The sequence below is a fragment of the Eurosta solidaginis genome, chromosome 4 (assembly GCF_040869045.1).
Source record: "Eurosta solidaginis isolate ZX-2024a chromosome 4, ASM4086904v1, whole genome shotgun sequence".
NCBI classification, from domain to species: domain Eukaryota; kingdom Metazoa; phylum Arthropoda; class Insecta; order Diptera; family Tephritidae; genus Eurosta; species Eurosta solidaginis.
Genome location: NC_090322.1, coordinates 2,830,035 through 2,844,514, shown reverse-complemented (window position 1 = coordinate 2,844,514; position 14,480 = coordinate 2,830,035). Strand labels below are relative to the sequence as shown.

Here is a 14,480-nt window from a genome sequence, read left to right as displayed (position 1 = left end):
ACCTAAACAGGAAATAGTTTCAAGAGCATAATTCATAAAAAATACGCTCCACTTTCTAAATAGTTAGTGCCGCCAGCTTAATGAAAGCAAAAAACCCAACAAAACGCCAACAGATTTCGCTGTGGACAATTTGCTAGAAAATAGCAATTACGTTGGTATGTGTGTATATATGTATATTAAGAGGTATCTTGCATACACACAAAGCATAGTTGTACCATAGAAGCTAGTACCAGTACTCATCTTCACACCATTTCGTCTTCCTCACCACCAGAACAGCAGCTCGCCAAAGCTACGAAAAAAAACAAAAAAATTGCTCATACAAATTTTGTGGCGCTGCAAACCAACCACGGCAAAAGGACCAAAGTAAATATAACAAGTTGTGGCTGAGCGCGCAAACAAAAGCGTGTAAATAAAATTAAAAAGTAATGACAACAACAAAATAATTGTAATTACTATGGCAGCACAACAATGCGCATTAAATGAGTGAGATAAGGGAAAGGGAAGTAAGCAATAAGAAAAAACTTAGCCGAATGAATTTATCTTTGTGCTGTTTTTCCTTTGCTTACATTTCGGCAGCATTTTTTTCGGAGAGGTGGTTCTAAAGAATAATTAAAACAAAAAACGAGAAACATTCAAATGCTAGGAGGCAGCGAAATTTCTTGCTTTAAAGAAAGTATGTGGACAAGAGATCATATAAAGATTAAAAGTGTGAAATTGGGGAAAAATTAAGTGTTGCATTTTTGGCTTCAATTAAAAGTACTCCACTTCCGTGGTTTCGCTGACCGAAAAAAGGACTTAAATAGTTGCCTGCGCAGGTATGCCTCTTCAGTAGTAGTACATGTCCTTGAGGTTTAGGCTAGGTAAGATTTAAGTGGGTGCCCGTGGACACATTTAGGCCACAAAAGGACACCATTACATTTCATCTTCGAACCATTTCGAGGACCTGATAAAGAATATCTCGAAACGAAGCTCTCAGGAAGCGCTGTCTTGCGCCACTTAGCGCTGGACAGTTGCAGATAAGGTGAGCCACCGTGTTCTCCTCTTCATCATCGAGCCACACGAGCACCACAACTTGAAAGTCTGCATGTTTGAGCAGAGTGAAGCGAAATTTGCAATACTGTCTGCAAAAAACACCATAGAGCCTAGCTTAAAGCCAGTTTAGCTGCCACCATCAACGGGTTTTTAATATATAGTTCTAAATTCGAACTACGCCAATACTTTGTTTCATGTATATCAGCATTAGAGAGTTTATTTTCTTGAGTCAATGTCGGCATGGAATCACGCAGCAAATTTTTTATAGCCTCACTCCGTGTTATAGGACACATCGCTTCTTTGAAACGTGAAGGCAGGCAGCATGGAAATCATTTCTGCGTCAAAAGCTACTTCAATCCATATGTACAGCTGATTTCCCAAGCTATTCATTGATACTCGGATCCACTTAACCGCATACGTATGAGTGATAATTTAACTGATATAACTCTTATAGATTTTTATAGAAAGCTTGTCTGTGCTCTTACAATTTTCGGCTGAGCTTTTCCATTTTTATACAATTGCGTAGATCGTGGTCCTTTCCGGATGTAATATCGGCAGCAAAGGGATGCGTTTGTGGCTTTCTCCAACTTTTTCTTCGGAAAGGCGCTATGGTGTTTGGAATTCAAGGTGAAATTAGATTGACAGGTATATATTAATACAAGAAAATATTGCATCGCTAAGGCTGTTGGAAAATTTGTTAAGCTTCAACCAACCAACTATGAGTCGGCAATTGTATGTCCGGTGTATGATGTTAATAAATTTGAATTTAATCCGTCAAAAAATAATCTTACGCACATCTATAACCTAATCAGCATTACAAAAATAACTTAATTACTGATTAGTCTGCATCAAGTTCTGGTAATCTTTCATTATGCCGCATTCGCATCAAATTCAGCATCCTTCAAACATATCTACGCAAACCAAATGTATCATTATCTTTAATTTGATGAAAGTTTCACACATCACTTATCTTTTAATACTCTGTAGTTATTGCTGACTGACTAACAAACTTCATTTCAGCGTCTAAATAAATATTCATTAGTCAATTAATAGCCACATTGCTGCAACATTTCATGAAAGAAAAACTTTTTTTTAGCAACTAAATTAAAGAAATTCTCATTCCAAGTTGCAAAGTAAGATTAACTACTCATAACGGTGAGATTAACTACTCAACGTATGATGCTGCCTTCAGTTCTATTATGCACTTATCACACTATAACATATGCCTAAAAAGAGGCTATCTTTCCAAAAGAAAAATTTATGACACGTCAGTTCTTCGAGAGCAGTTTCTTCCCTTGGTCTTTTCTAAACGATTTTTTTAAATTTTGTTAAACCAATAAAGCTTCGTTTGTGCTATAAAATCCACATCAATCTTGGACCCAGGCTTGGCTCTTTTTAGAGCTCTCAAGAAGCCTTTTTCTTTCTAGAAATGAACATAGGAACTCCTCGTCTGAAAATTCCATTACCTCCAGCCATAAATATATCCGTTGCTGAAACATTTAGTCCTCGTTTTCGCCGGTGCTTTTGAAAGTGTAAATACTCAAATCCTTGATCTAACAAGGTCTTACAAACACCATGCTCTTTCCCAAATAAATTAATTTCGAAACGAAAGTACGGGACCTACTCTCCAACCGCGGCTTAAGCTAAAACATTGTTGTTGTTGTTGTATTAACGGTAAAAACACTCCCCGAATGTTTTGGGTTGTTGATTGTTCTTTGCGGGATAGAGATCTGGTACGCCCCGTCACCATTAAGGTGCTGATCCGACCATGCCGAGAACGATTTAATTTAGAGGTTGGTTGCATATTGCACGTGATGTCTTCTAATGTCCCCAGAACATCACCGAGATAGTGAGACGATAATACTTTTCATGGAGGAGAGAAATCAAATGTTGAACAAACTGTTTCTGCGGAATACACAGAAACCTAGGCATCCCTATATACACCTGACTAAAGAGGCCCCTCCTCCCAGGAACTTACGAAGTCATCTCCGTAAGCACTTCTAAAGAGTACGGCACTGAAGAATTCAGTCATACATATGTTCTCTTGATGACCTTTGTTTGTATTTCTTTTTACCCAATCATCAACTAAAGTTCAAGTGCAAGCAAGATAATAATAAAATTGAAATATAGCGAAAATTATAAAAAGCCCAGAAATGCAATTAATTGAACTATGAACCCCAAAACCTTTAGCTAGAACTTGCGTTATTGATTACGTTTCCCACACGGGCTTACATGGCGTATGAGCAACCTTGAAGGCGCCACCAGCTCATCCATCGCTTGTCAAACTGCTGTCAACGTTTTTCTCTAAGCGACCTTTCTTGAGGGTATATTAATTTAAAATAACTTATAAAATTTTTCAATTTTCAATTGTAGATTACCCACACTATCAGCCAATGTACGGTTAGTAAAAAAGGGTAAACGCAAGCAATTACAAAAGGTTGCCAGACTGCTGGTAAAATGAGTAATTCAGTGACTGCCAATCAGTTCAATCAACTTGATTGATGTGACTTTCAGAATGTTGGCATTTTATGCGAACAACTCGGTTTTGGGTAAACAACAGCGATTACAAAAATAAAAAGGTTTTAAAGCAATTGTTGCTGTTTGCTTGCGGTTGTTGTTGTTTTTAAGCGCGTTTATGGCAGTCATGAAAAAATGCAGATAAACAAAATGCGGTAAATGAAAGAGAATGTTGAAAAAAATCATAGAAAAAAGTATTCATAATCTGCTTATAGTATGTGGCTAGATTTCGGTGTACGTATGACCATCCTCCCTCTCCCTTCACTCCAACATTGATCACTTATTCTGCAAACGTAGGAATTTGTATTGATTCCACTGTCAATTTTAATGCATTTTTTTATTTCATTCTTTATCGTTGCAGATTTAACGAAAAATAGAGGCACTTGCACAAACAGCTATGCAAAAGAGAATACAAAAACAACAACAACAATATTTATAAACATACGCGGCAGCTGCTGGAATAAGTGAAATGTGCACAAAGCAGTGCAAAAAAGTTATTTAAAGTAAAATTGAAAAAAAAAGAGCAGACGAATTTTAAAGAGGCTTGTGAAACGCCATGTGAGCACAAAATGCATTACGTGAGTGTGTGTGTGTGAGTGTACAAATATGCTTACGTACGAGCGTGACAAAAAGGCCAAAATCATGCATTAATGTGAAACGCAAAAAATTAGGAAAACACATGCAGAAGTGTTTGTTCTGTGTTCAACGCCGCGAAGTATGCAATGAAAAAAGTGTAAAGTGCGCGTCATTGGTTTATCTTTTTTCTTGCGCGCCGACAAGTGAATTATATTTGTGAGGAAAAAAATGTTGTCAAGTTTTTCAATTTTAGATCGCAACAACAATAAAAGCATACGTTTTTTAGGGTTTAATTGAAATTTTTGAGTCACACGCTATGAAACATGAATAAAAGGTAAAGCAAGCAAAACAAAAAAGAAACAAAAAGGTTACAAGTTAAGAGGATTGTTGTGAATTTGAATTGAACGAAGGAAGTTAAAGTTAATTAAAAAAACGAAACACAAAAAAATAGCAATGACTGTTGTAAAATGTAAATTAATCAAACAAAGAGAAGTTGGCAGCGCGAAAAGCGAGAATGCGACGCATAAAAGAAGTGAAATAGTTTATTAATATAAAGCTAAAGTAATATGAGATTCCTAGCATTTTTTCACTTTCGAAATGGGCATTAGCAATTTAAATTGCATTTCTCACACCTTTTCAAATATGGAAACCGGATCAATAAACTAAACTTGTTCACGGTGCGACTAAAAGTATGCTACACTAAATACCAGGGTGCGCCTAAAAGTATGCTACATTAAATGCCATCAATGCTTTTCAGTTGAAATTGGGGTTACAAAGATTATTAGAAGTTTGTAATCGTTTTTATAATTGCAACGCATTTTACAGACGACATTTCCCAGACCATTCTTTTATAGTCGAGGCGCTGGAGGAACTTTAAAATAAAAATTGTGAGCTCATTATTTTATTGGCTTTTAACGTATGAGAGGTTGCAGACTATGATTCGAGATGTTGTCAAGGGGCTTCATGTGTGGGGAAAAAAACCTGTGAATAGAATACCAGAAATTTTTTTGAGTATGGGACTTTTTAGAGTATATTTCCATAAAAAGCGTGTCTGTAAATAAAATTATTTTTATGAGCTTGGTGATTTCTCAATTGGAGCTTATAGGTTCCGATATATGATTTTTTTTGTGTAATTGTTGGCCTTCCATAAATCAGCAAGAGGGAAAACAATTTAAAGAGAACCCCGAATTTCAGTTTCAGCTCCCTCCAAAGCCGGTTTTAATATGGGAGATGTCTCACAGGAATTTTTAGCCCACAGCAGAAGTTGTATGTTGAGGTGGCATACTTTTGATAATAAGCACATCTAGAAAGGTATTAGATAACTCATGGGTTTTGTAAATTTTCCTACCGCTAAGAAACTTCCTCATTTTATAAGCCTACATTTAGGCGTCAAATTGTAGTGAATCATGAAAAAACAAATAACGAGTGAGAGTCTGCATTACCTGTTGATCTCTCCAGTTCAGCGTCGTTAAAATTGTAAAAGATAAAAAACAGCAAATTAAATATTGAAAGTGATTTTTTTTTGTGTGATATTGTTGCCCTCGCCTTCGTCGCTATGCAATACTCAAAAACGCGTTTTTTGTTTCAATGCAAATTAAAGCATTCGCTTCGGTGCAGTTGTTGTTGTATTGTGTTAATATTTGCTTTATTACTAAATTGATGCTTATGGTTATTTCTATAATACTTCGAAGATAAGGAAAATACGCAAACAAAATGCCTGGCGGACGTCGAGGATTGGTTGCGCCACAAAACACATTCCTGGAGAACATTATCCGGCGCTCAAATTCACAACGTAAGTGGAAAATAAATAACTGAATTTACTTCTATATTTTATAACTATTAAGTTAAGTGCAAAAATTTGCACAAATTTTATTTCTCGCTGTATAAATATAAAAAAAAAAATTTCATACGTGTGTCAGCCCTACAGAAAAAATCGCTCCACCGCTCACTACTTTAAGGATGTCATGTCATGCAGGAAAAAATACCTCTGACTGCCTTTCAGCCATCGCCATAGAAATAATAAAAAAATAATGAACAGTAGATTACTTTACATAAGGGCCGAGAGCCCTCTGGCTGTGATTTTTCAGTTCAGTGGAAAAGCAGTTAGGCTTTAGGAATATACGTACCATTAACAATCATACACACTTTGTAGTCGAATAACTGGAGATATAAACCAGTTGACCCTTATTAAATGCTCGGGCGCCATATGTGCCTTAAAAATGCATGGGTGTGTTCGCCTTAGTAGAAAAGCAAATAAACTTGATAAATATGCATTCCACGAATAGTCAGACGCGCTTTGTAAGCGAATAGTTGCAGATATAAACGAGTTTAATTTTAATATATTCGGGCGCCACTTGATACCTTAAATGCATAGATACAGTCGCCTTCTTATGAGATCATTCTGGCTGGTTGGATGTGGTTCAGATTTGTGGCTAGAAAATCTCATTTAGATATTCTTTGGTACCTCTATCCACAAAAAAAGCTCGGTGAACGGAAAAAACCAAACTCTTGCATAGACCAAAAAGCATAGAAAATCTCATTATTTTTAAGCAATATATTACTATGTTAAATGAATCAAAGAAAAAAGTACGCCTCTTCTAGTCTTATTAGAGCAATATAGGATCGGATTACAAAGTCGAAAATAACACAAAATGTTGACCAGTTTGACCAAAAAGATTTTGTGTGACTTATATTTTTTTTAATACGGGTTATACATGTAGGAAATAATAACCACACAACTCCGGTTTAATGTTTATTTACTAATTTTATTAGAGTATATATTTAGTAATGACTAAGTTGAATTTAAAGTATAAAATATTAGAAATATTTTAGTGAACGTATATTCGATTAAAGTGTCGCGTGTGTCCGGTTCAAACTACAACTGCCTGTTCTTGGCTGTCCTTCGTGCGTTTGTCGAGTTGGGGTTATGTGTGACGTATGTAGGGTTGCATTTAAATGTACTGCCGCATTGCAAGGTAGACTCAAGGTAGCATTCCTACATACATTTGTATTTGATATGACAATGAAATTGTGGTTCTTTGCACATTTTTTTGTACTTCGCCTCTTACTCCTGTTTGGGTCATTTCTAGCCCGCTTTATCCCTATTTTTTTTGACATCTCTCTGAGCTTTTGTTATCACTCTTCAAAGTCATTTCTATTCGCTCTACATCCATTTTCCTCCCCCCACTGCATTTAACTTTATGAATATTCATCAACTACGTACCACAAATCGTTTAACATTTTATTTTGCCCCTCAAAGTTGATTACATTTTCCTACAAATTTACATAAAGTTATCCAGCCAACCGTAAATTACCGACCATGCGGCTTGTCACCTATCACTGAATACTACAATTACTTTTCTGTTTTTCTGTCTATCATCTTTGCTGCCGGACTCATGCTTTTCTTGCGTAATTATGTAAGCAAATGTTTGTCATTTACGTTTTTATGTATTTAGCATCATTAAAGACGTTATCTATTATAAGCTAAGCTCACAACCAAAGGCATAATTTGCTTTATTTCCTGCTATCTTTGCATATTTATCGGCATTTCCCTTCTTTACGCTCACTGTTGGTTTACAAGTCGCCTTGATTATTTTTTTTTTTCATTTTAATCGTTTTTCTAATGTTTTTTGACTCTTCGCATAATTTTTGTTGTCTTGCCTTTTATTCACTCCCTTTCTTAGAGTAGCCTACTTTTAGGCGTCTTCACTCAAGTGTTTGTTGTTCTGCTGGTATTTATTACCAAAGGACGTCCTTTTTTATGAGTAATGATAGTTGTTGCTGCTATACCCTTTTTATGAGGCACAGCTTTGTTTGCTTATTTCCTGATTTATATGATATATTTATTGTTATTGTTTTGGAATCTTTTTCTTAACTGCTGACATAACAAATCCTCTGCAAATGTTTAATGTGCGTGCATAAATTCAAATTTTAAAGCTGATTCAAATTTTGTTTAGGGCACTAAATTTTCTTTTCAAATACGTAAACTTTACTTATTCCTTTTATATGATTTTTTTATTGTTCTTTTGTTATTTATGTTATTCAATGGCTTAAGTCATATAACTTTCCAAGCAAATTGATTTTGTTAATTAAGGTTGCTGAAACCGTACAGCGGCTCAATGGCTTTTGATAAAATTAGCATGAAAAGGTTTATTTAAATTTTTTAAGCTGAAGTGGTTCAAGTGCAGAGCGAGACTTGGATAGGCAATACCTTTTCTCTTTAAGGATTATTATGAAATCTGTTAATTAAGGTTATGGGTAAAATATACATGATTGCTAAAAAAATGAACTTGTGAAGTTTGGCAGGAATACTTTAAATCTTAGCACATACTCAGCGGAAGCAAGTACTGTATCACATTTTCTCTATTCCCTAACCACAATTTTCGCTTGCTTTGCCAATAACTTTAAAGCTTTTTTAGAAGGTTGAAAACTAAAGTATAAGCAAATGATTTACCCATAAGAGGGGCGTGAACGGTTTCTTCCGTGCAGATAGCAGTAACATCCTGCACCACGCTAGTAGCTATGAACTCAGGCACACCTTACCATTTCCTTCTTCACGTCGCAGTTGAAGTTATGTCTTTTCTTTGTAGACCTTAGTCTGTGTGCCATCATTTTTGGTTTACTCCGACACTTCTATAAGCAAGTGAGGCATGAACTCAGGACAGTATCGGCGCGGTCAGTAAATATAATTTTTTTTTTCTAATTTTCTGCCTGAGCTGCTCTTCTCCTCGGCAAAAGGAATCCAGTTATGCTTTAGATAATAGCTTCTTTGCCTATCAGGTAACCATTGGCACACGGGTATTTTTGGAAGCACCTCTGTCCAGAGAGTATTTGGGTAACCAAAATTTCGCTTTACTTCTGCCCAGTTTTCACTTCCTCGTCGTTCTTGCTTCATCCTAAACGTTTCTTCTCTGCTTTCTTTTTGCTAGGACTTTCAGACGCTATTGATCCACCTTCCTTTTTGTTTCCCAAAAGCTTTTTCTTTCCGGTAATCACTTTTCGGCTGGTCCTGATACAGTGCAATACGCGGAGGCTACCCGCTGCCGTTTGTGATGTAGTTCACAAGTTCGTTTACCAGCTAAGGCCTTAATACTCAGAAAGACGCTGATATTTAGGTCAAAATGGCAAATAAGGTATCTATGGGCAAAAATGTGTCAATCAGCGGAACACGCCAAAATGTATGCAGTAAAGCGCAGCTTGTAATGATAATAATAATTTAAGTATTGCATACTTTTAGGCACATTATTAAAAATATGGAATACCTTTTCCAGATATGATAAATTAAACTTAAATAATATAGAAAACAGAGCGCCATAATTTTTGGCGCCAAATTCTCAGTAAAGCATGATTTTAGGTGAAAACGAAATTTAAAAAAGAAATTGAAGGTTTATAGTTAACCTTCTCTAGGAGTTTCCTTCAAAGCGTCTTATTCAAAGTTCCTGATCTAAGAATTTGCTTCAAAAACTTATAATATATTTTGTGTTTTGGAACCGGTAGCAGAGATAAGATTTCCACTCACATATCCGGAGATATACAAAAATACAAAAAAGCTTTTACAGCTTTCAAATAAGAGGTGACACCAATGGCCACTGCTTCCATATTCCGAAATCCACTATTGCTAAAGTATAATCTGTGAAACTCCCTGCAATAATATCAAAAGACGTAAAAGCAGAGCAGTGCTACGTTTTCGATACACTTTCGTATGGAGTTTTCCGATTACGGCACTATGAGAGATACTTTGCATACTTTTTGGCGCATCTGATTTTTTGTTTTCTAATATATTTTTGGCTCCAGCGAGACGCAGATTTTGTGGTTTTTTTTACTATGAAGTATGCAAGTTTTCGTAACTCATGCGTATTTAAGAAAGTTTTATTTAATAACATTAAGCAAAGCTGTTTCCTTAAGCTTAACAAAAAGCACTCAAAATAAATAAATAATTAGTTATTTTGAACACTTGTGCTCAACTTTAATTTGAAATGTCGCTCCTTTAAAAAAAAATTTTTAAATTTTATTTCGCATTTCCGACTCATTAAGAAATACTAAAGTCATTTAAGCTAACATCGCATTACCAGCATTATGCATAATTACATTAACGTACACGTCTAACGCCTAAAAGCAAACTACGGTTTATAAAAAGAGAGAAATGGCACTCTGTGTAGTGCAGAAATAAAAACAAAAAACACATTAAATAAATGCTTATGTACTCAGCCATCAGGCCTTACTCAGCATCAACTTTAGTTAAATTACCTCATTTGGCCCGAACCTCCGCTTGAACGCAAGCGTTCTCAATAAGCTAATGTAGTTTTCAATACTCAGTGCTTTTGGGCTATATTTTCACTATACAACATCCTTGAAGCACAATAAAAAAAAACTTAAAACTTTCAAAGTCACTTGGCAGCGGTAGCTTTGCAAAATTGCTCTTAATGCAAAAACTCAAAACATTGGTAATCAACGTCGAGCGGAAATAATGTATTTGAATGTTGAACTGCTTTAGTGGGAAGCTTTGCGCTGAATTGCGCTAAATCATAAATAATAGCGCTGAATAAAGCTGAAAGCTATAAAGTTCACTTAAGCAAAAATTAAAGTTTTGAAAATTCAAGCAATGAAAATGGAAAATGGCATAGAGCAGGAGGCTGGCTGCTTAAGCTAAAGGAGGTGGATATTTTTGAATTTTGAATAAACTTTAAAGCAACGTTCAGCAACAAACAAGTAAGGAAGGCTCAGTTCGGGTGTAGCCGAACACTACATACTCAGCATAGTGCTTTGGAGACAAAATAAAGGAAAATAACCATGTAGGAAAGTGAACCTAGGGTAACCCTGGAATGTGTTTGTATCAAATGGAAGGTATTAAAGAGTATTTTAGAAGGGAGTAGGCCATAGTTCTATAGGTGGACTCCTTTTCGAGATATCGCCATAGAGATGGACCAGGGGTGGATTTAGAATGTGTTTGTACGATATGGGTATAAAATTAAAGGTATTAATAGGTGTTTTAAAAGGGAGTGTCCCTTAGTTGTATATGTGAAGGCGTTTTCGAGATATCGACCAAAATGTGGACCAGGGTGACCCAGAACTTCATCTGTCGGGTACCGCTGATTTATTTATATATGTAATACCACGAACAGTACTCCTGCCATGATTGCAAGGTCTTTCGATTTCGCCCTGCAGAACTTTTTCATTTTCTTCTATTTAATATGGTAGGTGTCACACCCATTTTACAAAGCTTTTTCTAAAGTTATATTTTGCTTTAAAAAACCAATCCAATCACCATGTTTCATCCCTATTTTCGTATTTGGTATAGAATTATGGCATTTTTTTCATTTTTCGATATCAAAAAAGTGGGCGTGGTCATAGTCGGACTCCGCCCATTTTTATTATCAAGATAAAGTGAGTCAAGATAAGTACGTTAACTAAGTTTAGTAAAGGTATATCGATTTTTGCTCAAGTTATCGTGTTAAGGGCCGAGCGGAAGGACAGACGGTCGACTGTGTATAAAAACTGGGCGTGGCTTCCACCGATTTCGCCCATTTTCACAAAAAACAGTTATCGTCATAGAATCTATGCCTATACCAAATTACACAAGGATTGGTATATTTTTGTTCGACTTATGGCGTTAAACGTATTCTAGACGAATTAAATGAAAAAGGGCGGCGCCACGCCCGTTTTGAAATTTTCTTTTATTTTTGTATTTTGTTGCACCATATCATTACTGGAGTTAAATCTTGATATAATTTACTTATATACTGTAAATATATTCAATTTTTTTTTTAAAGTGGGCGTGTTAGTCATCCGATTTTACTAATTTTTATTTAGCGCACATATAGTAATAGGAGTAACGTTTCTGCCAAATGTCATCACGATATGCAAAGCTTTTAAATTACCTTCTTTTAAAAGTGGGCGGTACCATGCCCATTGTCCAAAATTTTACTAATTTTCTGTTCTGCGTCATAAGGTCAACCCATATACCAAGTTTCATCGCTTTATCCGTCTTGGCTAATGAATTATCGCACTTTTTCGGTTTTTCGAAATTTTCGATATCGAAAAAGTGGGCGTGGTTATCGTCCGATTTCGTTCAGTTTAAATAGCGATCTGAGATGAGTGCCCAGGAACTTAAGTACTAAATTTCATTAAGATACCCCAAAATTTGCTCAAGTTATCGTGTTTACGGACGGACGGACATGGCTAAATGAGCTTTTTTCGTCCAGATCATTTTTATATATTTGGACTCTATATCTATCTCGATTAGTTTATGCCGTTACGGATTACCGTTATGCGAACAAATTAATATACTCTGTGAGCTCTGCTCAGCTGAGTATAAAAAAGGTGTTAAGTAGAATAAACTTTTGAGAGCATACAACGATATGCAATAACGGTGGAAAAGAAGTGTTGCTTGTATGTGTGCAATGCGGAGCAACGAAAAAATGAGAAGATGAAACGAATGTGCAAAACGAAGGTGGTGGCAACTTAAATGAAAATAAGTCGATTTCATATGCAAAGTAGAATAAGTGGAATTTTTGCAGATTTTCGAAGCCACAGTGTCACGTAAAGGTGTTTAATTCGATTAAAGTTGAAAGGACTTTCATGTGTGTATGTATGTGTGCACAATTGCTTAATAAAAGTGTGCTTCGTTACAAAAGCTTTATTAAATTTATAAATTATGCAAACGCTTATGAAAGCAAAATAGACAACAATTTCGTGTGTACTTCGTGTGTATAACATGACAGCAACAACTACGAGGTGAAAAACAAAAGCAGCATCCAGTGTTGTGATAAATCTTTATTTAAAAATCGCTGCCGAAACAAAAGAACTTACAGATTGTGGAAGTTGCTTTAAACAAGCTTTATATCAAAATATAATAAGTACGTTATTTTATTAAAAATTACACGCAAATATATAGCGTGAAAAGACGGATATCAGTTCGAATTTGTGGCATTTTTTTTTTGTATTATCCGTGCGCCAAAAAGTATGCAGTATTTAGTTACAAGACTACCAAGGGTGGTGTTGGGTTCAGAGGGCCTCTATACAATTATTAACCTTTCTAACTAGGGAAACTTTCTTTACATTTTTAATACTCTTAGTGAGTGTCCTCTAACATGTCTTAGCTCAACCCCCATGAACCACTTCATTTCCTTTATGCACTTAAAAGGCAGTGCAATATAAGCCCCCCTTCGATATAGTATCGAGACGGCTTGACCAGGAAAATTGAACTGGCCGGTCCGTGAGAACTCACATAGACTGATTGAGTCCATAATCTCGCTTGCGCGGAAAAATCTGAGTTGTTTTATCAGCAGTCATCTAAATCGACGAATGAAGAGATGTGGTAGGATCTCTGTTCTTGCATCCCATACTGACTGCATATGCAGACGAAAATTGCTAGCTCACGCAATTTTCAGAGGATTGGCGCTATGCAAAATGTTCTTTGATGATATCCATAACTTTGCTACATTTTTTTTTTATTTGAAAATGGTTAGGTTAAGTTTCGAAGTTTTTCAATCTTAAAAAGTTGCCATAGTAACAGCGATACTTTGCAGTCGTGTTGAGTGGTCTATAGCCTCTGCTTAGGTCCCATATTTGTAAGCTTCTCTGGCTATCCTATAGGCAACGTGGATCCCTTCGATATTTCTATGCCCGGCAAAGAGAATCGTTGAGACGGTCTTAAGGGTTCAAATCTTTAATGATGTCGTAATAGCACTAAAATATATAGACTTCTGAGACTTTTTGGTGCAGTTGGGTGGATATTATGTCGTAATTTATTGCAACTGCTGCCACCTAAGTTAATAGGGAACATCTTTTTGTTGTGTTAGAAAAATTTCTGATTCATTAGGATAAGACCACAGAGACATTTAATGAGATATTTAATGAGTTAGTAACCCGAGCGAAGCGACAGATTGTGGACTCCCATTGTCCAGTTGCGAAATACATACTAAGTAGGTCTACCATAAGTCTGAGTAAGTCGGGAGTGGGAAACTCGCTAGAAAGGCAGGTGCTACGAATATAGTATGTTACAGTATTTTTCAGCACACTACGTAAGCCCTCTTCTTATCCCTGTATTGTCTACTATGCATCTGGAAGTAAAAAACCTGAGTAATAAAGACTTTTAAAGACATCAAGGCCGTCTTGCGGCTACTGAGCCGTCCTGTTGTCATATCATTTAATGTTGGTGCATGCCGTTAATTGGCTGTTGTCCGAATTCAAGCTGACTGGAGTCTTACCCTGCCATTTTGACCGCCCATACTGAGATGAGCAGTGAAATTGTATGTAAACTAACAAAGTGGTAAGGTTAAAATCTAGTCAACTTTAACTTTATTTTGAACTCTCACTGAAATATTGGGCCTTAGTCTAAGATCCCCATTTGCAAC

General features: G+C 36.0%; 1 protein-coding gene across 2 annotated transcripts in view; it reads left to right on the top strand.

The window, feature by feature from the left end:
• eag (ether a go-go) overlaps positions 1-14,480 on the top strand; it is a 166,127-nt gene that overhangs the window by 46,000 nt on the left and 105,647 nt on the right. For both annotated transcript variants that reach the window (XM_067779544.1, XM_067779543.1), the window contains exon 2: positions 5,817-5,917. In XM_067779544.1, the coding sequence (XP_067635645.1) occupies positions 5,839-5,917 (79 nt within the window). In that variant the 5' untranslated portion in view covers positions 5,817-5,838. The remainder of the gene's footprint in view (positions 1-5,816; positions 5,918-14,480) is intronic.